The 26,596-nt window shown below is 39.6% G+C and overlaps 3 protein-coding genes across 7 annotated transcripts in view; 2 read left to right on the top strand and 1 right to left on the bottom strand.

The window, feature by feature from the left end:
* Positions 1–43: 43 nt before the first annotated feature.
* Positions 44–14,905, bottom strand: alpk3a (alpha-kinase 3a). 4 transcript variants are annotated; one of them, XM_067589752.1, is made up of 16 exons: positions 14,581–14,905; positions 14,003–14,264; positions 13,520–13,552; positions 13,018–13,139; positions 12,404–12,521; positions 10,897–12,277; positions 6,604–7,836; positions 4,974–6,561; positions 4,400–4,547; positions 3,706–3,833; positions 3,572–3,607; positions 2,939–3,213; positions 2,734–2,822; positions 2,408–2,625; positions 2,273–2,321; positions 44–2,185 (listed from the first exon to the last, which is right to left on the bottom strand). In XM_067589752.1, the coding sequence occupies exons 2-16, from the start codon at positions 14,131–14,133 to the stop codon at positions 1,840–1,842; spliced, it is 5,895 nt and encodes a 1,964-aa protein (XP_067445853.1). In that variant the 5' UTR covers positions 14,134–14,264; positions 14,581–14,905; the 3' UTR covers positions 44–1,839. The 4 variants fall into 4 exon arrangements, with proteins under 4 accessions (XP_067445853.1, XP_067445851.1, XP_067445850.1 ...); XM_067589750.1 differs by having other exon boundaries at positions 4,974–7,836; positions 14,493–14,904; XM_067589749.1 differs by having other exon boundaries at positions 4,974–7,836; positions 14,581–14,904.
* A 1,245-nt stretch (positions 14,906–16,150) lies between these two features.
* On the top strand, positions 16,151–24,136 carry malt3 (MALT paracaspase 3). The gene is made up of 15 exons (XM_067589748.1): positions 16,151–16,274; positions 16,554–16,635; positions 16,729–16,850; positions 17,177–17,315; positions 17,473–17,648; positions 17,863–17,959; positions 18,424–18,459; positions 18,594–18,797; positions 19,676–19,853; positions 20,048–20,122; positions 20,254–20,381; positions 21,657–21,806; positions 22,488–22,642; positions 23,241–23,357; positions 23,485–24,136. Exons 2-15 carry the CDS (start codon positions 16,593–16,595, stop codon positions 23,818–23,820), a joined length of 1,956 nt encoding a protein of 651 aa, XP_067445849.1. The 5' UTR covers positions 16,151–16,274; positions 16,554–16,592; the 3' UTR covers positions 23,821–24,136.
* Positions 24,137–25,935: 1,799 nt separating this feature from the next.
* Positions 25,936–26,596, top strand: part of LOC137183027 (novel FERM domain containing protein) — a 62,242-nt gene continuing 61,581 nt past the window's right edge. The window contains exon 1 of one of the 2 annotated variants that reach the window (XM_067589745.1): positions 25,936–26,253. The gene's annotated coding sequence lies outside the window, so the exon portion shown is untranslated. The remainder of the gene's footprint in view (positions 26,254–26,596) is intronic. The other variant, XM_067589746.1, reaches the window with a different exon arrangement.

Here is a 26,596-nt window from a genome sequence, read left to right as displayed (position 1 = left end):
TAAAAACCTATGTAAATAAAAAAATTAATTATGCTTGAACACAAATATTTTAGACTTTTATTTAAAAAAACATCAGCTGACATGGTGTAACAAGCCAAAGACAGTACACATTGTAAACACACACATTTATCCTTCTTTGTCACTCACTCACTCACTCACTCATTCACTCACTCACTCACATGTTTACTACTTTTTTTCACACCACTTACATTTAGTCCTTTGACTTTATGTACACATACACAATACAGTGATTTGTTTGCATGACACCACACCATAAAATTACAGTGTTTTCAACATCATCTTCTGGTCAGCATACATTTACTTATTTTGCTATTACAAATATCCCATCTCCATTTCAAATATGCTTTTTTTTTTTCATAAACAAATCCTCATGCAGTCAAAGTGAATTTGTAAGTAACAACAGCTGAGCAGTGGCTATTTGGACTCATTTGTAGACTCTCATTGATCATTAACCAAGAATCCATTATAGAAATTCCTAAAGCTCTTTTGTCAGTTCTGTATTTGTAAAAAGAAAATGACTCCTGTTGGAATTTAACTAAAGTTAAATCCCTGTGCAACATCATGAGATAACTGTTTCGTTTTCATTTGTATTCTACCCCCGATGTTTAAGTCCATGCTGGAGTTTGCAACTTATAAAAAAGGCAATGCTAAGGATTGGTCTGGTTACTGCAGATAAATTATTGGTCAGCTAGGGCTGATTGTCAGTTGTAGTAAAACTTTACAGATTTCATGTTAAGATCAAGAAGCTTCTGAAAATCCTGAGTTGGTTATTTTGCTTAGTGGGCTTTTATCCTACAGTCCATAGGTCAGGTCCAAATTACTGTGTGAAACTCAATCAGCAGCTTTCCTTGCTGGAAACATACTTGTGTGTTTGAATGTCAATGAGCATAGCCATACCATAGTTAAAGAGTTTATTTTTAAGCCCCTTACTACTATTCCTTTGTCTGTTGTATTCACCAGCATATATTCTGAAATAATAGGACTGTTAAAGCAGGTATACAGACTCTATAATTAACAGATAAAAATCATTTAAATCTTCTACAAACTAATGCCAAAAAAAGTGCACACAAACATCTTTGACCTAAAAATGGTGTACTTTCACAGCATGAGCTCACATTTGCTCTGTAATGTTGAGACATAAAGAAATGCTGCATAGGCAGTTCTAATGCTAACCATAACATCTCCAAAATAAACTTTATGTCCTACACACATAATGTACATCACAGATGAATATGCAATGTCTAATATGACATGACATGATAATACATGATCTCAATCACTTCTGTGGCTGTGGTCATGTAGATTTTGTCCTTCACAATTCTTTAAACCAAAACACAACAACAAAAACAAATGTTGACATCTCTTCAATAAAAGAAAAGAGCTACTGCAAATTTTACACTGTGAAGTGCAGTTGATTTTTCCCTCATGATTATTTTGTGTTGACAAATATTGCTTGAAGAGCTGTTTGTCCACTCATAGAGCTGATAAGACTGAGGCAAGTGTTTCAAACTATTTAATAGTCAATAGTCAACTCTAAAGTCTCTCTCTGATTTTGCTGTGTGGTGTCTCTGAGCTATGAGGTCAAAAACCCTGCGCTGGGAGACACAGCACAAGCTGGGAGAGGGATGTCTCATAGTTGTAATGGCTACAGAGAAATTCACAGTAATTTTACAAGACAAATCAGGTCAACAAACTATTTATTTTCTTATAATCTTACTCTTCAAGTCCTTGCTGGCTTTGGTAACTGGAAAGAAACAGGTAATGCTAAACCATTAACAGCAATAACATCTTACATGACACAAAAGAGACCTTTTTTTCCTACCTTGTTTCAAGAACATCAAGAGTTTCTGCAGGCTTGGGTTTGGCACCTGATTTATTGTCCTCTGTCTCCTGGACTTTTCTAGTCACCTTTGGGCTAGAAGTTGCCTTTCTAGACAGTTGAGGGCTGTGTCCTTTCCGCTGTAGCTGTGGGCTGCCAGAGCCTGCGCCCAACTTGCGGTTGAGCAGGGGACTCCTGGAGCCCTTCATCTTGGTGGGCTGCTGCAGACTATCCATAGTCTTCAGTGGGCGCAGGCCAAGAAGTCCACAGTAGTAGTTGCACTTATGTTGTGTCAGGAACTGTTCGAATACTTCAGGAGAGCCACAATCTGTTAGTCCTTGGTATCTGAAATACAGAAGACAGCTTTTTTATTGCAGCCATTCTAATAGTAAACAACCCAAACCACTTGCATGTACTGATTGAGATACAAACCCTTTTGACTTGGTCACAACTTTGACATTAGTAATCTTCATTTCAACACCTGCCAAAATAAATCAAAGAGGATCTTTAATATTAATAGATACAGTATTGGATCACTTTCTTGATCGCCTTGTATGTGTTGCTCACCCTCCATCCGAGTGACCAGTAAATTGCCATGCGTCCACTGATGGATCCAGTGCTGGAATGTGCAGCATTTCTGCTCCACCTCAGAGATAGTTCGTGTAATCAGTCTGCCTTTAGGATCCATCATACAATACTTGAGGAAGACACCCTTCAGATCAGCCTCCACTGTGGCATATGGCACAGAGTTTGCAGGCCGGTACATCAGATACTGAGGATTCACTCTGTGGAAATCACAGGTAAAAAAAAAAAAAAAGTGAGATGATCACAAGCAGTGCATTTTTAGTAGGAATCAGTTATCAGAGCTGCTGTATATTGGATGTGGTCCTTACTCTAGTGAATGGCCAAAGTTCTCAGCAACTCTTGCTTCAGCTGCAAAGATTTTACAGTATTCTCGGATCATGTTTTGGATTTTGCACTCCTGGCAACAGAAAGAATTTAATAAAAAAAAATGAATGTATAGCAGGTATAATTGCTAGGAATTTATTGCAAGCAATTTACCAATAATTCTTAGACGTTAAATCTACTACTACTCACTTGTCTTGTAATCTCTAGATTTCTCTCTGTAAGGTTGCTCTCCTGTTTGGTCCCATAGGCGATGGGGTTTTGAACTTTGATGATACAGGTGCTTCCAGACTCAAAGACAGGATCCAGGCCGTAAATTACCTTCACTCTGCTGGCTTTGTGGGCAGCACCTTCCCCGATGTGCACCGTCTCGGTCATGATGCGGCCAAAGTATTTGTTACCCCAGTTGCCACAATCGGCAATACCTTTGCTGAACAGCAGTGGGGTCATCTCTATCTCCTCTCCAACTAAAGGAAGACAGAAACAGATATTTACATCTGTTTGTTACAGTACAGCAACTAAACAGGACATTTAAAGGCTGCAGCACATCATTTGCTGGGTGGAGAACCCACAGACTCAGACCACAGTTGAATTCCTTCCCTCAGGAAAAAGACTGAGGTACAGTCCATATTTACTACTATTTTGTTTATTTCATCATTATTATTACCTTACTCTTTTTATTCTTCCATGTTTTGTTTGTGGGAGCAAAAGCCAAGACACATTGTTTGTATGCTTTTATATTTGGCTAATAAACTGATTCTGATTCTGACAATAAGAAATGATTTACAAAAAAAAAAAAAGTACATATCTAATTGAAATATTTACCTTCCAAATCATCTTTCAGTAGTATCTCAGACAGAACTGTAAAACAGAAAACACACAAAAACTCATTAAAGCACAACTGATATGATTAGATGCAGTTTTCAAACTGAAATTTCTTCAGGCATCTTGTATCTTACTGTCTACACTGAGGAGGTAGTCAGTGGTGTCAGTCCCATATTCATTCTTGATCGTACAGCCATACACTCCACAGTCTGGGCTGGATGCCAGCACAATAGCCAGCGCTACCTGGCTTTCATCTCCCCCACTTGAGGACAAAAGAAAACACATACAGCACATAATCACGTACACACCAAGTTTATTGCCTCATCAGAACTATACCTTATTTGGACGACCACAATAACCCACAAGGTGTCACTGTGACACAGACAGTCATATTGTGTGGCAGCAGTCTGCTGACACAGCAACCAATAGCACATATATAGACTTTTAATGCCCCCTGGAGATGGAAAAAATACTGTGTCAGGTTACAGTCTCTGTGTCTAGCCAGAGATTCACCTCTCTGTGTCACAGCTGTGGGGTTCATCGTCACATGAGCTAGATGTCTGCAGTGAGAATATGAGAATGACAGAAGGCCATGAGATGCTCTCTAAGGCCCAAATAAATCCTGTTTATCCTTGTAGCCTTATTGTTTCATATTTGGAATCTGTCCAGTTTAACCAGTCATGTTGGCTGGATTTCTTAGAACAATAGCAACGACAAAGTAATTATATTAATACCCACAACAAATTGAACACCATCTGGTATTGCACTTGATCCGTGTTACAGGTGGTTAGAGTGGTGTTGACGCTGTAAGACAAGAAGGGGATTTACCTTCTCTTCACCTCTAGTATTTCCTCTTCATCTCTGTACCACTTAATGGTAGAGTCACTGAGCACGTTGAAAAACTGGCACCAGAGCTTCAGGTGTCCCGAGGCATCTGGGAAAGGCTCTCCCCTGATCTTACGGATGACCTGGGGTGCTGTTGGTGCATGACAGAAGTGGTGCCCAGCAAGGGGCCCAAGGTAAATATATACCGTACTGGAGAGCGGAGACTTTCTAATGTTTCTGCTTCATCGAGTGCCAATGTACTGATGCCAGTGTTGACAAACTTCAAAAATATGCAAAGTCTTTCACAGAACCATTATGATTATGACATATTTTGTGAAAAACTACACAAAAAATTGGATGAATGAAGTTGAATCTATTTCACCTTAGACTGTCATTTAATTAATAAAGATGGTATCTTAATTTGTACATTTTGTTTATATTCTTTAACAATATTAATGTCATATTATCATATATCAATACCTTGCCCACTCAACATATACTGTATATATATATTTTTTTTCTTGTTGCACAAGATAAAAGAATACATATTTCATGACTGAAAGACGGACTTTGTTACCTTTCAATGGGTCCAACTTCTTTTCAGCAGGTTTCTCTTCTCGCTTGGTGCTGACTGGCTCTTCTGATGGAGTCTCCTCCACAACTTTTGGCACCTCCAGTGTGGTCTTTCTGCGGCTTAGCAGCGGAGAGCGCCTCTCCATTGGTGGGGTGTTTTGTCCCATGGGAGCTTGTAGTAATGCTGCTCTGCGAGCTTGGCTGGGTGACATGTAGGGGGTCTCCTTCTTGCTTTGAGTGTCTAGCGCACCGACAGCGCCTTCTCCATCTTCTTTAGTTTTTGGGATGAAAATCTTGCGGCGAGCCCCGGAGGCCAACTCCTCTGGCGTGGCAGAGCGTATGAGTGATAGACTGTCCTTACGTTTGAGCCGGGGACTGCTTTCACAGGAGAGGGATGATGTTGGTGTCGATCCCCCGCTTAGATCTTCGTCTGCCTTGTCATTCTGGCGGTCACCCACAGTGATTACGGGGACAGATGTCACGGCCTCGTTGTCTGAATCTGGAGCAGCCTTGGACATAAATTTACGGAGACTGGCTGGACTCAGTGATGGATGTGCCGGGGGTTTGAAGGTCAGTCTCTCAACAGAGGATCTATTTCTTAGGAGGTCCTCAACAGTGACAGAGTTCTCTATCTTGGCCTCTTTTAGGGTTTTTGTTTTCAATATTTCAGGGACAAAGTTGTCTTGGGTTGTTTTGCTCAATGATGGTACACTGTCACCAACCTTTGGCACTGGAGCTTCAAATAGCACAGAGGGAGTGTTTCCTGTTACATTTTTTTCTGCCATTTCTTCTTGGTTCTGAGTCTTTTCAGGCTTAGTGGCTGCATTATTGTCAACATCATGCTTTGTTCCCCTTTGCATGGTAGCTGAAGTTTCTGTTTCTGTTGACTCACACTGAGAGGCCACTATGAGATCACTTTCATGGCAAGTGACAGAGATCGGCGGCACCACGAACGAAGGCGCCTTTGGAGTTTCAACAGGCTTCGGTGTGTCTGAAACATGGGTGTTTACAAATGCACCATTCTCCTTGTCCTCACTACATGAAACATTTATAACAGGAATTTTTGCATAGTCCAACTGAGGGAGCTGTTCACTGCTTTTTATTTGTGTCTGCTCCCACTCCGGCTTTTCTGTCTCATCATGAAATTGCACAACTTCCTTTACTTTCTTGGTAGTTGAGGGGTTATAATCATTCTGCATACCTTTCTGCGTGGGCATCAAATCTGAGGAATCAGACACACTCTGTTCTTGGATTATTGCATCATGGTTTTGCAACAAAGCAGGCTCTGTTTCTGTCTTGTTGAGTGCCAAAATACTTAATGGCAGAGTGCACTCTTTGAGTTCAGGTTCCATTATTTCAATTTTTGGGATTATAAAATGTTCATTTGGGCTTAAATCTGGCACAGCTGGTTTAATATCTTCAGTACATGAAGATATTTGGATTTGTGGAACATTGTCTGAGGCCCAATCCAGCTGTTTCTCATTGCCGTCTTGACGTGCAACATTACAGGGTTCCTCCAAAACATTAGCATTACCTTCCTTATTTTGTGTTACTGAAATGGTCTTTGATTCATCCAACTCCTCTACTTTAACCTGATTTTCCTCTACTTTCACCTGAATTACCTCTACTTTAACCTGATTTTCCTCTACTTTAACCTGATTTTCCTCTAATTTCACCTGATTTCCCTCTACTTTCACCTGATTTTCCTCTACTTTCACCTGATTTTCCTCTACTTTCACCTGATTTTCCTCTAATTTCACGTGAGTTTCCTCTACTTTAACCTGATTTTCCTCTGCTTTCACCTGATTTTCCTCTACTTTCACCTGATTTTCCTCTAATTTCACCTGATCTTCCTCTACTTTCACCTGAGTTTCCTCTAATTTCACTTGATTTTCCTCATATTTCATCTGAGTGTCTTCTACTTTCACCTGAGTTTCCTCTACTTTCACCTGATTTTCCTCTACTTTCACCTGAGTTTCCTTGTCTGTCTCCATTTCAAACTTTGAACTCTCATTCCTTGCTTCTGTGCGTTTGCATTCTAAAATCTCCTGCTCTTGTACTTTCAAATTGTTACACGAGTTAACTTCTAGATCTTTCTCTAAATCAGAAAACAATACCTCTTTCAAGTCGCTTTTCTCCTCACTGTTTGTGATACCTGAGTTTAAACTCTGCTCTGCACTGTGATTGTGGAGTTCTTTACTTTCCTCTGCAACAGAAGCAGTGCTTATTTGCTGTATTTTTAGGTCACCCATCTCTAAACTCTCTGGGGCTGCAGTGGGCGGAAATCCTACATTCATTTCCTGAATAACTGAAGCGCATTCGACCTCTTCTTTAAAATTACCTCCCTCTGAAGTATGCGCCTCCATAGTAGACAGAGGTGAAAGTACCTGGTCTGATGTTTTAGATTCCCTTGTCTCTATTCTCACTTCCAGCGAAGGTGTTGGTAATTCAGTAATCTCAGAACTGTTTATATCTGAGGACGGCTGTGTGTTTGATTTCACTTCAGTTTTCTCTTCCTCACATAACTTAGTGGAACAGCCCTCCTCTGTGTTCGCTTCAGCTTCTTTGCCCGTGCTATCAACACTGATCTCCTCTTCTTGCACAGCCTCAGTGGGTGTCTCACCATGGTTGTGGCTGTCTGTCACCGAGATAACACTGTAGGTGGAAGCCTGATTATCTTTCAAGCTAGCGAGGGTGGATGTCGGGGGGTATTCCTCTTCAATGGGGACTTGGGTCTGTGGAAAGACAGATATATCTTCCCTGGGTGAAGACTCATCTCGTGCAGACTGTTGAGTAGGCTGCGGTGAAACTACCACGCAATCTGGATCTTGATGGTCTAGGGGAAGCTGAGAATCTTTCTCTTTACCCTGAAGGAAAGTAAAGAAATAAAGCATTTTAGTATTTCATTCTCAATAAACTCCATCAAACACTGATGGCTTTTTACTCTTTTACATTAAAATATTTTTAATATATATTATATATATATAAATTTGTTGAGATATCCAAGAACTTACTACCAAATACATTCACTGTCATGTTTTAAGAGGCATGTTACAGAAAACTTACCGCAGTGACCTTTGACAGTGGGACACTTTTAGATTATGTCGAGTTTTTCTACCATAAATCAACAGAAGGATAAACAGTGACAGATTCTAACAGATTCGATATTGTAATGCAGTGTTGCATCCCCCACAGACAGGAAGAGCACTGAAAACACTCTGTGAACAAAGTTAATCAGTCATTAGTTGAAAGGTAAGCAGTACGCTGTTTGACAAATATTTGGATCAACTAAATCAATAAATTCTTGTGTTTTATGACCTGTCAGCTTATTTCAGGAACTTGTCTACCACAGGTCATGTGCAAGGTTGCTGTGTTTACGCATATAAGGGTCCAATAAAATGTTTTGATATTTAAACAAACAAGCCAAATCTGTATTAAATTCATTTTTCAACAGCAGGAAATTTTCTAAATGGAGTCCTAAGTGAACGTCAATTTTATGCTATGTTTTATGTCTATGATTTAAGCAATTAAATGGTTAATCTAGCTGAAAGGGACAAAACCTTGTCAAAAAAATAACAGCCACTGAGTTTGAAAGTGCCTGTGTATTCTGCCCCGTCCTTATGTTGGAACAAGGACAGGGGAATTCCCACATGTCTGAAACAGGTGTGCTATTTACACAAAGAACTGTCTGGGCAGTGTATGCATGATAGCGTGCCTCTCAGCAGAAACAAGGCACAACATGTTCATTATTCACATGAACCTGTTGTGCACATTTGGATCAATCATCTGTTAAGGGTGAAATTGACAGAGAGGAACATTACTTGACTTTGATTGGAAATTAAACAAAAATCATGATTTTCTTCTTTAAAAAACCAATACACACACAAGAAGATCTACGGGTGAAGCTTCATACTACATATGTTGTAGTGTGGTGGGTTTTTCCCCTTACTGCCCCTGTTTGTGCTGTTCACAGAATTCATGAGGGCGAGCAAAGACGCCACATTCTGCCTCGTGACAACATGTTTGGCCACAAGTGACTGCTAAGAAAAAAAAGAAGTTGCCGATTTTGATGGAAGGAACTGGTGTCGCATTCAGTCTAAAAATGAAGCTCACCGCATGTGTAAATAGATGCTACACTCGTGAGAAAACTTGCTCAGATAAATTGGTAGACTTCCTCCAATTAGTCATCTCTAAAGGGTCACATTATACCACCACTGTACAGTTGTACTTCCACTTTATGGACAGTCACTCTGCAGGTGGATAGAATTTAAACCTGGTGACTTCAGTTCCCTTTCTCACATGTCATTGTGCACCACATCACTGGATGTTAGTGAAATCACTATTGTACAATAAAGTTCACTGCAAGCTTTTGCTCTATTCATGCAAAAAAGTCAAATATAAAAGGACCTAAATGAAGGATTTTAAATAAATGATGAGATCTTATTGTCTGCCTGCAATCACAGGTATATAAACTTCAGTGGAATTTTGATGGGTCATAATAACTGAATAAACTTTCAGAAATTATCACATATTACCACATAATTCACCAAATCCTTCCCAACCCTCTACTGAAGCAGACAGGCATATTGAACAAAATATGCAGAGACAAGAAATAACATTCTTTTAATATTTTAGTGATTTTTCATGTGTGCAACTAAAACCATTTCATCTGCCATTTGCCAAGTTCAGAAGATGTTTTTGAATATAAGTGCATGCTTAAAAGAAGACAAGTCAGAAAATTTTATGTTTTTTCCACTAAACGTTGTATCTCTGTTTGCTTCTTTGTTTAAAATTTGGGGGGAAAAACATAGGCGGGGCTTTTGATGAAAATACTAACATAAAAAAGATTTTCAACCTTACCACTTCAAAGAAACGTGTGCAACTAAAACAAATCCATATTAAAAAGCCAAGAGTCTAACAGTCACATGATCTAAACCAGTGCAACCTCAAATATAGCAAAAATAATAAGCCTACTTGGAATCCCTATCGGCTTTCCTGCTGTAATGGCATAAAATGTAGTCAAAAGTCAAAATTCCCCAAACATGACAGACACGAAACAATTCTCTGTGCGGAACACTGATGAGAGAAGTACTGCCTTCCTCCCTCTTCTCTAGATGAGGAAGGGGTTTATTTTCAGACATGGGGAGGGGGGCAGCGAGGAATGTGTCCAATGTGATGAGGCCCTCCTTTCATGCTGGGACCTGCAGGAAAACTCACTCTACTACCGCTCATATAGACCACACGGCCCTCTCTCATACAAAGCTCCGCTTGTAACGTGAGAACCGCCTCTGGAATTCAGGTTTCATCACCATCTCTGACGCACTGGTGTCCCACTCATTACAGCCAACATCTGATATATTCCCCATCCTATCTTACAATGTGCTGTGTAGATACACAACATCCCCCACCCCCACATATATTAAGTGCAAGTCGCCCTGCTCTTATAGTTCCTTATTTCTCCTACACTATCTTGTTTGGCTTGTCACTCTTGAGCACTGTTGATGCAGTAAAACCACAGTGCTACACGGTCAGGCTGACGCACTCCGTCAGTTGACTGATACTATACTGTATGTTTTAAAGTGGTTATACTGTCTGTCCCACACAGTCTTACGTGGCCAGGCTGACACACTCCACTGTTTGACTGATAATATACTGTATGTTTTAAAGTGCTTATATTGTTTTAAAGTGGTTATATTGTCTGTCCCATACAGTCCAATGAATATAACATCTAACTGTGCCCTCATCTGCTTCTTATCTACCACATTTATAACCAGCAGCAACCCAAAGCCTAAATGTCATAGTTGACATAGTTCAGGATTTGGCCCTGAAGTAGCTCATCTCGTACTCTATCTTGTCACACCAATACAGTCTCTATATATATATCTCTCAAGTGGCAGCCAACTGCCCTTCAAGACCGTTGTACGTACCTCAGTGAGAACTTGGAGCCCAGACAATGACATCTCTTCATGTGGACCGCTGCTCTCTGCCCCCACAGACACCTTCATGGCCTCCACAGCATCATCGGCCTCCTTGACACTCTGGCCTGTTGACTCCTCTACGCTCTCAGGGGGCAAACTATTAGCGGGTGCTAGGTCTGTGTGTAGGACACTATCTTCGTGCTTGTGTGTGTCTGGCATCAACAGCTCCGGTGACACTGACTGTTGTTCTATATCCACAGTTTCTGAATGCCCCTTTGGTTTATCAGTTTCCATGGGAACAACTTCCTCTGTGAGAGATTTATCCACCTCTGGATGATGCTCCATCTGCAGCCGAAATGAGGGTGGCGTGTCCGGTTGAGAAGGGTAAGGCTGCGTTGAGGGGGACAGGTGGTCAAACTCTCTCCCCTTGTTCTCAATGTGATCATGAGAGTCCTTCTTACCCTTACCAAAGAAGAAGTCTTTGACAGTGTGGAGCATAGAGGAGATTGAAGTCTGGATGTTGTGCTGGTCGTGATCCTTATGAGCCTTGCTATGATGTTTCACTTCAGAACCATGTTTTGGGTGGTCTACCATGTGCAACATCTCTGACAGCCTTTCTTGTTCTTTCTCCCTCTTTATGGCCAATTCTTGTTCTCTCTTTTTCTCTCTCTCAAGCTCTTCCTCTGGTGTTTTTTCTTGTTCCTCCCTCTCTTTTTGCTTCTTCTCTTGCTCTTTACTGGTGTTTACAATAGGTTTATCCATCTCCCTAGGTTTCTCCACTAGAGGTGAGTTCTGTTTCTCATCATTAGTTTGGGACTGGAGAGTCTCTGCCAAAAACTGTGCCAAACTGATTCCTCCATCATAACAGTTTTCACCTCCATTCCCCATCATATGGCTTCTGCTGCTGCTATTGCTGCTGCTGTTACCTCCAGTGTCTACACCATTAGTGATCTTTATTTTCTTTTTGGCCAAGGTTTCCTCAGATGGAGGTATCTCCTTCTCCAGGCCACTTTCTATGGATGTCACAGGGGCTGTTTCCTTGACTTCAGAGCTAACTCCATTGGGTTCTGCAGCAGCCCCAAGCTGCTCAACAGCCTCAGGCTCCTTCACTGCTGGGATCTGCTGTGGTTGTGGAACGGGTCGCTTCCTTGGAGGACGCTCAGGGCTAACCCGTGGTTTCTCTCTCTGAATGTTTTCTTTATCCACCTTCTTGGTGTGGTCCTCCATGTCTTTCTTCTTCTTCTCTGCTTTCTGCTTCAGTTTGGCAAAGAACCTCTGGTGAATCTTGTACTCATTCATGGTGCCAACCTCCAAAACCCCCGAGCAGGATACAATTCCTTTACTATTGCTGGCTGAGACCTGATAGATGGCTGCATCATCTAATGTGCAGCTGAAAAGAGAAACACCTATTATTCTCATAATATAGGTACTCTGAATGAGCACAAAATACAGGAAGCTACATTTGCAACATTTAAATGAACAAAATAGATTATTTTTGCAAGGTTGTCTTACATACTTGTAAATATGGAGGGTGTGGGTTTTTCCATTACGGCGAATTTCATACTTTGGAAGTCCACAGTAGCGGTCCATTTCCATATCATCTTTATACCATTTCAGTTCCGGAGCTGGGTAGCCTATAAATATTAATAGACTTTAGTATAAAATTCACTGCCTCTGGACTGTAAACAAAACACTCCTTGTGCCACAAACTGACTGGCATGTTGTTACACAGGTACCATGTCTGAAGAGACATTTTGTGTTAAATATTCTCTTTATAGATAACTAGGTGGACAAAAATAAAGTAAACATAGTACAGTGTATGTAGAGGCTTTGTGTCACACAGGAACAGCTGTTGCTGTTGGATAGGCCAACCCATCCGATCTGCCTGCAATTATCACCTTGAAAAAACAGCTTGTATATACAATTTGGTTGCAACATTTCTGGTTCAGCTTCATTGTCTATTGTGTTCAGAAAGAATAAAGCAATTTATGTTGTGTCTTCAAAGTGAAATCCTTCCACAGTTTTCAGATTAGTCACATCCTGTCTCTTCACATCTGAAAAGTTTCAGTTGCTCCAATAAAGAACAAGTGGTGGCATGCTCATAAACAAGGCTATGAGGAGTAGGCTTACCTGATACTACACATGTGAACTTCACATTACAGTTTTCTGACACTGCCTTTGATTTCAAGGTGGTGTCAAAGGACGGCTGTATGTCCTCGGTCAGCTGAGCCATGACACTGCACAATGTGCTCCTGGAAGAAAACATTAATGCATTGAGTGTCCTGTTCTCACAATTTATTGCTTTTAAAAAGTTTTCACCCCATTATCATTACAATAACCTCTTCATTACATTCCAATTGCTTGCTTAATTAAGAGGAGAGGATGTTAATGGGAACTTCTGGTAGTGAAGCGAATAGGAAAGAGTGACACAGAGACTTGTGAGATGTCAAGCAAAACAAAATTGTCAATCCAACATTGAAACTGACGTTGACGAAACTAAAACTGAACGCAACACGGGACAAATTGGACACTTACATTGCTGTTAAGACCTGTGTAGGTTTCATTCTTGGGGTAAACCAGTTTGTGTGGTTAAGATGTTAGTTGGGAGGAATGTTTTAAAAGTATGGATTACCTCGTTGGCCTGTAGTGAGAATACCTTGAATAGCTATTCAGAAAGGAGGCAAATGAAGGGACGTTAATGATGAATTACGATCTGCGTATATGGAACCCATCTAAATAAAATAGTTTAATAACTGCTCTAATCTTTAACAAAAGGAGCACTTTTCAAGTTTTGTTATTCTCATGGTTTGTAGATTAGAAACTGAAACACGCACGTGATAAATGTAATTTTCGAGACACAATGTCATGCGCTAAACAATATGATGTAAAATCTGTTTTGACTGGCTTCAGCATTTCCTCTTTTCAATTAAATGAACTTTAAATGAACAGAGAATTTTCAGTTGTTTTGTGATTGTTCTCACTTGATCTGGCTAACCCAGATGTTTTTTCTTGACCACCATGCAATATAAATCAGATTTTAAAATCAATTTTGCATTACAAGAAACATATTTTTAAACGCCCTGCATATACATGGATTACAGATGAAGTTGTCTACCTGTTCTCAGGCCTAACATTCGAGAGGTAAGAATTGCGGCTCTCTGAACGGCCATTGGACTCCTCTTCACTGAAGCTGCTTGTCCTCCCATTGCCAGAAAAAGAGCGAGTCATTGGCCTCCTGGAAGTCATTGTCCACTGAAGTAATTCACAAAAAATGTAAGATCCGAGATAAACACAGTACAAAACTACTCAGTGTCCACAGCTTGTCAAAATTCACTGTCCCAGTTCAGAGTTGAATTGTGTTATCCATGTAAAAGACCCTGGAGGAGAAAAAAAGAAACACTTAAGAATAGTGAAACAACTTGTGAGATGATACTGAAAGACTAAACTATAAAGTACAAAGAGGGCCATTTGCTTGTACAAAACTAAAAAACACAGTTCAGAGTCAATGCTTGTCCTTCTGACCAAGCAAAGTATTGCATTGGAGCAAGTTATAAATAGGTTCAGCTATCAGGTTGTGGAAGGGCTGTTAGTGGTCAAACACAAACCTTAGACATGTTATTTAATTGTAAGAGTTGTGCATCCAATTCAGGTGTTTCTTGGTCCACACACAACTTGGTAAATCTTCCAACTTACCATTGAGTTGTTGTCAGTGTTGCTTTGGAGCCTGAGTCTGTGAAGAAAATCTGTGTAACTGCCTATCATAGACACGCATGTGTTGCCAGCAGGGCCCTATTTATAGCAGGCCCACAAATAGGTGCAAGAGCACATGAGATTTTCCGAAACTATACTTAAGACTTAACAAAGAAGCCTAAAAACTAAACTGAATATAGAGTGAAAGCTAACCATTTAAACCAAAAGACATTCCTAAAAATCTGTCATTTCATCAGTGATCATACTGTAAAAATCTCATGGCTTTCTTTCAATCCATCTTATAAAGTGGGAAAAACAGTGTCTCATCTTGGTGAGACACTGTAGAGGATTGGATGTGAACTCGCAAAACATGTCTGTAGAATATGATTCATGATGTAGCTGATGACGACCTATGAACCACATATGTCCTGTGCTTTGCTCACGAGTTGCTACAGGACAGCCCCCCTCACTTCGTATTGCAACACATGGTCAAAACATAGTGGCCCACTTGCAGATCACATTTCACATCAATTAGACAAAAACAGGCCCAGCTGATGAAATCTACACATTGATTTAATGACGTAAGCATATTTTAGAAGCGGTTTTAGATAGCCCCTTGGTTGTTTAAGGTGCTGTTTAGGTTGTTTCTAGGATACAATCTTTTATCTGATTGTGTTAGAAATTTGTATTCATGATGTAATAATTGTATCTTGTATTACAGATTTGTGGCATAATTTGTGTTGTCTGTCTTATGTTGTTTACCTATAACTCTCTGCTGCCTATCTTGGTAAATATCTATCCAAATATATTTTTTGTACAAAAAAGCCATATACTTATATAGTAATATATGCATACCTACTGTATATGTCTGCAATGTGAAATGGGAGTCAAAATAACCAATAAAAGACCTTCATAGGCTATTTAATGTATACAAAAAATGAATGATACAAATAAAGCATAAATAATCATGGTATTTGGAAATATTTTATATCATTTAACACTTAATTAATGGTCAAGAAGGGATCAAGAAGGGAACTACTTATGATAACACATAATGCTGTGTTAAAATGTATAATGTTGTGCTAGCCTTCTTCAATGAGACCTTTTAAGAATGTACTCCGTATTTTACATTATGCATGTGAATGTCATGTATGACGAAATGTATACATTGTACGAACATATCATTACTTTAACTCACACCCTGCTATATCTAGCCTAAGGTTTCTCTACCTCAGTGACAACCTAGTACAAGTTTGTCCAGTTTTGAAGGCATATTTTAACTTCCTTGCTGCAACACTCAACCTCAGCCTGACATTGCAGTGCACCTGAAAAAGAGCCAACTCGCTTATTACCGTAATGTCAGGAAATGAGGCTCTACATGCATCTCCCTTACATTAGCCGCTTAACGGGACACAGTTCGTCTGTTCTGACGTCTTTTTTCAATTTGTGACATGTTTTTGCTTTAGAATTAAAATAAATGTCTATGTTTTTGCGATGTGGCTGGGGTGTAATACTCTTTATCTTCTATGAGATGCGTCTATATTATAGACTTAACGGTAATGTGTGTGTATGCTGCCTCGTTCCGGGAAAGGGGAAGAGTTTACTCCGATTTAATTTAAGTTATGAATATTGTGAAGAGGAAAACATACTCTGGCTAAGGTCCGACAGCTACACAACTGGTACGAGGCTGACGGCAGGTATGCACTTAAACATGGGTCATTTTTAACACAATGTTTTTGTTAAAATAGCACATTTAACATAGCCTACAGTTTAGTACACTGCCGTGAACAGTTACGCTGTTTTGACAAGAAATGACCATTTCGTGGTGGCTTGGACGTTGAACCAATTTCAGTGTTTTCTTAATGTTATTAATTTCTTAGTTTTTCCATTTGGGGCGGCACTATTGCGAGTGATCCAAAAATACTAATTTTAAACTTTGACTCAGCTTCTTACATTCTGGTTTTTGTGTGTCTCAGCAAAAGAAAACTTGCCGATAAAAAGAGGAAAATGTACTAATGACCGGATCCCGCCCCAAACCCTGCCGAATAATGATCAGAGGTATGTTGTAATTATGGCGAGTGTTACTTTTTCAAAACAGAGACTACGCACTGTGATTTCAGATGACTGAGATTCTCAATTGATTTGTTCTAGATATTGTCATAGTGCGCCATCCTGTTAATGTGTGTGTACCTGTGAAACACAAAGTGACTCTGAGTGTCCGTGCTGAGGGCTCAGGTATCCTGCACTACCAGTGGTTCACTGAGAAGGACGAGGTATGTCGGTTTTACTTGTGTTTGTGTATGAGTTACCAGAAACATTAAATTACAATACTCCCATTTAAAGCTTTTAAAACACCCTTCTCAATCATTTTAAATGGAATTTCAAGTCTTTTATGAGAAATAACGTCTACAGTGTATGAAAAGTGTAGTGAATTTCATATGCAGTATATTCTTGTGCTCAAATCTCTCTTAAAAAATGTTACAGAAGATCTTTGACACAGACTTGCAGTGATCTTAAGCACTTACTTATTCCCAAATCGCTGTGAATGTTTCTATGCCAAGTTATAGGTATTCTTTTTGTTGTTGTTGTTGTTTTATAGGTGCGTGGTGGCACTAATGCAGACCTGACCATCAAAGCTCAAAATACTCAGCTCTTTGTTTGCCGAGTGAATGACAATTTTTGTAACTGCGTGTTCAGTGACTGGGTGAAAGTGAAGGTGCTGGACATTGATAAATCAGGTATGCATTATGCATTCCTCCTTAATCATTTCTATTGTGTCGTCGTAATTTTTGTGGTTTTGCATATTTGTGACACAGCCTCAGAGGGTAATGACTAAGCTCTATGGATATCTATGTGGGTTTGAATCTCCATACCTTTCTTTCCAACCATCATCAGGTTTGCCATTGCAATGGGAGGGTGAGCCCCACATCGCTGTCAACCCTAAACCCCAGATAGTCCAACAAGCTGCAAAACTTACACTCCGCTGTGCCGCCTTCGGCAAACCGGCCCCACACTATCAGTGGTACAGAAATGGGCAACCACTGCTGGACAAGACTAGTGACACGCTCCAGGTAAGGAAGGATGACAGGCGAGTGTTTACTTACCTCAGTGCTGATAGTGATTGTTTACACTGTGCTATATTTACTGTGTCATTTCACTGAATCATGCACCCTCCACCAACCATGTAATTTATTTAGAAAATGTGGTTAATATTTTGCCAAAGGTTAAATTTGAAGCCACAGAGACAATCAATGCTAAAAATATGATCTATTGTGGTATCTGTAGATTGACTGTGCCACAGCTGAGCATGGAGGATCATACCTGTGCTCGGTGTCTAACGTGCTACAGGAGACCTGGACTGAACCAGTCGATGTTGACATTGGTAAGTCATAAATGAAACTACTTTTATTGACTTAAAAGTCACTCTTTTCCCAAGGCTAGCACCGTATTTTCCTCTGACTTAACTTCCTCTGTTTCAGATGAAAAGATTTTCTCTACCTTCTGTCATTCTTCTGATTTAGCACTTGGGCTTTAAGTTGTTTCCATTATGCTGACGGTACTTTCCCATTTCTACTGAATAAAAAGGAAGTTGTCAGACTCCAAATAGTATTTGGTCCAAGCCTTAGACACACAACAGGAAAGTGATGTAAAGTGAAACTAGTTGTTGCAGTGTTTCTCCTGTTTGGTGTTTATGTAACTTATGTTGTGGTATGTACAGTGCATATCACAAAAAAATACTGAAAAGATGTTTAATTGTAACACCCTAAATGATCTGGGTCATAGAAAGTCATAGATTTGTGTTGAAAAAAAATGCTGATTTTGTGCTTCTTGTTTCATATCCTCTAGTGCAAAATGATCAACTTCCTCGTGCAGCACTCACAGGTACAGTTTAATGGGAAAAAAAACCTCTTGTGTCAACTCATGCTATTTGTGCTAGAGAGGAAAACTATCACGGTATGTATTAGAATTTCCTCCCGTTGCTATAAATAGAACTCTACTTTGACTTTTTGTTTTAGCCACGGATAAAGTTGCCCTACTTATTGGCAACTTGAATTACTTCAACCACCCCGGTTTGATGGCCCCCGTTATGGATGTACATGAGCTGGCCAACCTCCTGCAGCAGCTTGGCTTCAGAGTGGTTTCTCTGCTGGATCTCACCATGGAGGAGATGCTGGCTGCAATTGACAAGTTCATTCAGCTCCTCGACAGAGGAGTTTATGGTGAGTATAATTTTCCTACAAGTTATTTTTCTCTAGATTAACTACATTCATCTTTGATTCTGGAATTTCCCAATTTTAATATTGTCCTTGCTTACATAGTAATTAAAATATTTTAGTGTGATCTGAAATATAGCCCTGTAACTTCCTTTGTCGTGTTTTGTGGCCCTTATCTCTTCTTGTCCACTTGTCATGGGTAATGAACCTGCCAGTGGTTTATATATCTTCATACGCATGTGTGGCTGTGTGGGAGGATAAGGGGCAAAGAAGCATGTTTAAAACTGCTTGTCATGTATTGGCATTTCCTGAATGCCTGTAACAAGGGTAGATTTTTGTTGTATTTTCTAGAGGGTAAATGGCAATCATGCAAACAATCCACATGGTCTACTGAACTTTGTCTTTCTGAACGTGTCAGTTATACAGTGTTGAACAAAAAAAAGTAAATGGCATTGTAGTGTATGAAAACATTTTGTGACTAATAACTGGAGGATATAGTTTCAACAACTCAAGTTGTCACATTATTCAGGGATACGGAGCCACTACTGTTATTAAACGGTGGACAGGTACAAAAGTACATTTTAATCATAGAGCTGTTGTTGATTATAAAGTAAAAACAAAGATAAGTGAAATGTCTTGCTGTATCAGAATGACACTCTCTGTTATTACTTCCTACTTTCTTTTGCTGTTAACAAAAACAAAGACAGAAAATTGAGAATCATATGTGTTTTGAAACATATCAGACTGTACAGACCTCAGGTATCATTTTGCCTCAGTGCGATCTTTCTGAAGATGCCTCAAACTTTTCATATTGATCCTGGGATGATTACAAATCTGACGGTCTTGCAGCAGTAACTAACTGTGTGTTTCATCACACTTGACAGGCCTTTTCTACTATGCGGGCCATGGGTACGAGCGTGCTGGGAGGAATTACTTGGTAGCTGTTGATGCTCCACAACCGTACCGACCTGAAAACTGTGTCTGTGTGCAGAGGGTCATGCTAGGCATGCAACAAAGACGGACTGCGCTGAGCGTAATCCTACTGGATACCTGTAGAAAATGGTAGGTGCAATAACCAATATCTGTTTTTATTTAAAGATGACAGGGACAAATGTTCCCATATAATGTTAAACTGATTATTACACATGTTATAAATATGTTATCTATTATATCAACATCAGTTTATTTTGTCATAATAAATTGTCTGGATTTAGTTCAATCAATTTGTCCCTCTAAAACCTGTACTTTACTTTTAGGTACAACCAGCACTGCATACCGTCAACCATCATGCCATTGAAACCCAGTGGGAATACCATTTATGGTTATGCCACGTATGTACTTTTAATTACAAATACAGAAACTGATACCCAGAGCAACTCATTTACCAATGCAAGTGCAATTATTATTGACCTATGACATTAGAACAGTGTTTGTATAACGTTTTTATTATTAACCAATGTAGATGTGAAGATGCTGAGGCTTTTGAGGTCCAGGATGGGGGAAAGAGCACTGGAATCTTCACTAAGTACTTGAACAAGCACATCCTACAGTCTGAGAAAGTCACACATGTCTTAGAGAAGGTGTCTGAGGGTAAGTATTTCAAACAAAGCTGTGGTTTTGTTTTGTTTTTTGAGAACACTATGATAACTCTAAAATATATCAATCTATGAACAAATCTAAAATGATGCTGCAACAAAGATAGCTGTAGTTTTTCGGACCATGCTGTGATTTCAGTATGGGAGTGGACATCTGGATTACTTCCATCCATGCAATAGGCTGACAGTTATTACAGATCCAGGGTAAACGGATCTGAAGGGAACAGGTTGTTCTTGGGTGTGCTGGGTGGACTACAGACAAATTTTATAATTGTTGGAAACTTGTTTTAGTGTTTTTTTTACTCAGGACTTGTGAGTATAGCTGTGACTGAGCAGGTGTGGGGAGTTATCAAGTTGTCCAGTCTTGAGAGTGTGTTTGTCTGTTTGATGGGTCCCTGGTAGAATAATTTTTCGAGGTACCATTAGCATGTGACCTCATTCTCTGGAAATTCACACTGTTGGCTAGAGAACAACAAGAAACTTGAGAGCTGCAGAGTGCAAGACAGCTGCTCTGCCGTTTGGACACCCCCTGCTACTGCTCTCATGGGTTCACTCACAAATACGCATTATCAGGACAGAGTGCCCTGCTGACAGCACTGCGTGTGTATGTGTGCTTATGAACAGTTTACAACAGGTTTTTATAACTTTTACTTTTGGCTTCTTTAAATCTGAAAGCCGATTTATGGGCATTAGCTCAGAAATTTCCAGTCCTCTAATGTAGTTTACTTTATATCTGCTCATCTTGTCTGGAACTTATTTAGAAATGGAAAAAGAGATGTTAATGATGAACTGCCAAATCTTCTCAAAAGCCAAGCATAAATCTATATCAACTTATTTGAACATGGTTTCACTATCATTTTCTTTCTCTTCTGGCCAGCCATGCCACTCTGTTAACCTTTTTAATAATTACTCATGTTTGCGTGTAAAGTATTGACTCTTGTCAGAAAGGTTTTTTCCAAAACTCATTTAGTCCAGTCAATTACTGTGATTATTAACTATTTTCAAATTTCCCTAAGTTCCTCAAAGTCAGCCATGTGAATCTGATGCATTTTTCTAAAACCCACTCCCTGCTATTGCAAAACTCAGGCAGCTCCACATTATTCAAAACAGTGCAAATGCACAGGCACTCTAGTTGGTAAAGATTTTGTAAAGACTTTCTATGGAAACATAACTGGAAATTTGTGTGTGAATTTTCTGTAAAGTTTTGTCTTCTGATCTTACAGGCGTCATTATTTACCTGTATTTTTTTTTCTCCCTCTCTCTACACCAGATCTAGGCAGAGACCCTCTGGTCACAGGCAAGCAGGCGGTGGAGATCAAACACACCCTAAAGGAACCTCGATCCCTTGCAGATCCAGTTTGGACCACCGGCCACACAAGGGAACTACACCTGAGAGATGTCTGCTGGAGACAAGCAAATGGTGAGTTGGGGAAATTGTCTCCAAACTATAAAAAATGTTTATTATTAAATGTCAGGTCATATTATGTTAATGGCGGGGTATGTGACACATAGCAACCTATCAAATATCGTTTACCCCCCCCCCCACCCCCCATCCCCAATAAAGCATGATTCCATTCCTTGATCTGTTTTTACCATGAATGAGAGAGAGAAATTGTATTGTTCAATTTCCTCACACCTCCCACACTACAGCGTGTGACAACGTAAGTGCAGACATTGTGGTTTAATGTGATATTTTCAGGACCATTCAAAAATTCAACTCATTGTTTGTGATAAAATCAAAAGAGGGAACTGTTTCATCTTACTGGTTCATTAAGTATACTTTCCTGTTTGATGGAAGGAAGTTGTTTTTTTGAAACTTAATAACTTCCTCAAATGTACTTGATCCCATTTTAAACAGAATATTGTTATTACAAGATCTAATCTGAGAATCTCCTCCAGACTAGATGAAAGATAAAAATCTGCGGTTTGAATTAACAGTAGCTAAAAGTCCCTAATGTGGTTTATTAATAGCTTTGATAAGTCAGCTTCTTTACCTCAGAGATTTAATACCGCAGAATAATAAAAAGTACAGTCATAAACAGTTTGAGATCCTGTTATTTTTTTAAAAAATTTCTTCAAACTTCCTAATATCTCTTTTCAGAGCTGCCACAGAAGAAGCGGCTGATGTTTCTTTGCGGAGTAGAAGTGGAAGTCAGCTTCTCGGCTTTGTTCTCCAATATCTTGGTAGCTTTTGCCACTTTGAAGACTAAAGGCCCCCGAACCCAGGACTGCACCATCACTCTGAGCAGCATACCTGTAAATATTAATTTTCACTTAAAACTATCAGACATCCTGTCAAGTTTTATTGTCATCCATATAGGAACCACAAGCGTTCTATACAGTGACATGACACACAACACACTATAGGTTTAAAAAAAAAAAAAAAAAGTATAATCTTCATCTATGGATATGAAGAGGTTATGAACTCAACATTGGGCTTAAAAATGGAAAGTTTTATCTCCATCATAAATTCCATGTTACTCACCATACACGCTGTCAGTTTCCATTAGCCAGCAGGAATTTTTTTCAACGATGACCATTCACCCCCACGTTTCACATGTTTGAGGAAGTCTTGCCCATATATAGACTTCCATCTTCCAGTCTGCTGCAACCACAGTGAAAGCAGGAAGTAGTAACAGTGAACCGGTAGACTTTTCTTAGTATGAGGCATCCATGCTTTCTTGGTCCATACTGACATCTAGTGGTTGTTTTTTAAGGCTTCTATTGCAGTGCATTAGAGCAGTGATTCAGTGCCAAGACATTGTAAATGCAGAAAATATTTATAGTTTTCCGATATAGTTGGTTGACAAAAACTAATGATGCTGATGAAATATTTTATGTTCTGAATTCTTAGCTATTGGAAGACACATTCTCCGGCCCTGGCAGGTCAGAGGAGATGGACTCTCTACTATTTAAGTCATCTGATAACCCAGACTGTACTCTGCGACTTTGTGCTCTTCAAAAGCTTAAGGTATGCACTCATTGATATGTCTCCCTGTGCTGTATCCTTGAAGGGTTATTTCAGTTCAAAACAAAGCAAGTCTTTGCAAGACAGTCTGTAAAATAAATGTATTTTGTCTGTCATTTCTCTTTGCTAGGAATCGCTGGTCATCAAGGTGGATTTACACTATACTCACACGGAAAATAGGCTGCGACTTACAGAAAGCCAACAGGTGGACATAGGAAAGCCGATGGTGGCATCCTGTAAATTGTACAAGAGAAATCCTGCAACAGCCTACAAACAAGAAGGTGCTTCTGCTCAAACTATGGGCAACATTTCAAGCAGCAAACCACCGCTGCATCAGACTCTGGCTGGTCCATGTCGCCCTTTTACCAGAAAGGCAGAGTGTGCTGCTAAAGTTGCAGTTACAAGGAGCAACGAACCTGAGGAGAACGATGAGAATGAACTACAAGACTTCACTTTTGGACATTAAGGCCCTTTTGGTCCTATTATTGTAAATACAGATTTGATTATTTGATGTGTTTTTACTGATGTGAGGAGGAGTTACTCAATTGCTGATCATGCATCTTTACTTGACTGCAGTTTGCATTTGGTTTTCACCAGCCTTCAATCCTTAGCTCAACACTGAAGAAACATTAACACTTAACTTTGCTCAGCACTGATTTAATGACAAATTGTATAATACTTGGAAAGACATTACTTGTGTATGACACTTTTTCAATGGCAAGCTGGCTAGCCTAATTTATAATTACTGTCAATAATTTATCTAATAAAAACTACACCTTTCATCACTATTTCAGTGTCAGTCTTTTGAAACATGCTAATCTGTTATTCAAGCTTAAAGGGTAGGTTCACTTCAGCTTTTAATGGAAGTGATGAGGACCAAAATCTACAATGTGTCCATGCAGTCATTTTGTGCAAAAATGTATTTAAAAGTTTATCTGAAGCTTATATGAGACTTCAGCAGTCTTAGTTAGTCATATCAAGTGGATATCTGCCACATTTACAGTCTTCTTAGCATCAAATTCCCTCTTTGTGTTTCCTTGGACACTGTTTCCCTGTTGAGCTGTGGTGGAAGTATAGTAACAAAAAGGGAATTTGGCACTAAAAAGACTAACACTGAAAGATATCAACTATATTAGACTCATGGACGACTGAAACTTCGTATTAGCTTCAGAAAAAAACTTTTAAATCAATTTTTGCACGGAAGGATGACTGTGAGAAGAGAGAGAAACAAATCATTATTTTTTGATTGTTTCATGGCGGTTACGTTCTAAAGCAGAAATAAGTAACCGTCAAACACTCAACAGATGATTCACTGTGGAGAATTTCAGTTTAATTTTCCTCCTCTGCATTTCTCCTTTTCATTCATTTATTGTATCCATCTCATGCAACAGTAAAAACAACAGGAAAAATCTGTTGTATTTTCCTCGCGTGTGAATGCTACATTTCAAGCGCCACCGTCATTTTTTAATTCCTCATGGGTCTAATTTGCATGATCTACCTGGTTTCTCAGATGTGGTGGCAACACAAACAGGACTGCACCACAGGGACTTTCAGTTCCAAGTTTAGTTCATGAGATTAGTTCCGCTGGTTCCAAAGTACCTGGAAATTTTAATCAAAACAGTCAGGGCTTTTATAAGTGCATTATGAAGAGTTCTTTTAATGGCCAGTATGGAAAGGAAGAATGATTATGGCAAGAAAAACCTATTTCAGTGTTCATTTTGGTACCTGACTATTGTGTCAAAGGTCCAGTGTGTAGAATTTAGTGGCATCTAGCGGAACGGACTTGGCAGAAATGGAATATAATATTCATAAGTATGTTTTAATTACTGTATAATCCCATGAAAATAATAATTGTTGTGTTTCTGTCAGCTTAAAATGAACCCTTTATATCTACATAGGGAGCAGGTCCTCTTCCATGGAGACCGCCCAAGCCCCCAGGACCAGCGCTGGGCTCTGAAGCCAATTTGACATAGCAGCCAAACCATGCAATTGCAACGTCATGTGATGCTATTGGGCCCAAAAAGACTTTTTCCCATCGGCTTACATTGTGAAAGAGGCGTCTGTAAATCAACAGATCTTTTTTTTTTGAGCATCACAACCCCTGCGAAATGATTCGTCTCACTATCAGAATTTGATCCATTCGGTTTGATCACATTTCGAAAGTCTAGAGGAGCCGCACAATTGAATAGTTTTATCCCCATTCAAGTTAGCCAGTGGGCTTAACCAGAAGTAGCCAGCTCGATTGGCGAAAATCACCAGTGCACTTGCTCTATGGGCCCCACAGATACAGACGCAATGTGGAAGAAGTTTAACTTTTTTGGCTTCATGTGCCACTGAGCAATTTTCATAGGATTGAACGGGCCCCGCCTCTGACACTGTATCCAGTTCGCCATAAATCCATAAGCACCCATTGTTGCACCGCCATGTTTCTACAATAGCCCAGAATGGACAAACCAAACACTGATTCTAGAGAGGGCCTTTTGCATTTTTGCGAGTTCCATGGTAGATTCACCTACACGCTTGGAAAGTGAGGGGGAGGGGTATTCAGTTTGTTGCAATCTGCAACCTCACCGCTAGATGCCACTAAATCTTACACACAAGATAGACCTGAGAAATTGTGAACCCATCCTTTAAAATCTTGCTCTATTACAGTATTAATGGAAGACAGATTTGTGGTGTTTGTGTTACACCTGAGAAATCTAAGTTAGGATGCTAAAGTATGCTGTTCTGATTAATATCTGACTGACAGTAAGTGAATAAGTAAATGCATGGTCACTTAACCAAATTACATGATAGTTATTGTGCCTCAAAGTATTGTCTGAACTCAATACTCGACAGCACGTAGCCTGAAGGATGACTGCACAAAATTGACTTTTATGTCACATCAAGATCAATCATGGTAAGTAAGCTAAGACCATATCAGCTATATCAGCTACTGTGGTTTCAGTATAGTCTTAAAAGTAAAGGGATAAACGTGTATACATACAGACTAACGTTAACTATTGTTGGGTGCCGTTTAGCTACGGGGCAGCGTAGTGAACGTCATGACGAACCAAACTAACTGTTTGACGAAGCAATGCGAGAAGATATATTAATGTAAGAAGAGCTCTCATATACACTCGTCAACATTACTACTTCGCCAGCAACTTGGAAAACGCACATTGGTTTTAAATGTCGGCTTGGTAAAATACACTTCTTTAGAGTTCTATTCATCATGATACATCTGTCTTTAGAGTGAGGTA

Source organism: Thunnus thynnus, chromosome 5, assembly GCF_963924715.1.
Source record: "Thunnus thynnus chromosome 5, fThuThy2.1, whole genome shotgun sequence".
Classification (NCBI taxonomy): Eukaryota; Metazoa; Chordata; class Actinopteri; order Scombriformes; family Scombridae; genus Thunnus; species Thunnus thynnus.
This window is presented reverse-complemented; position numbering and strand designations above follow the sequence as displayed.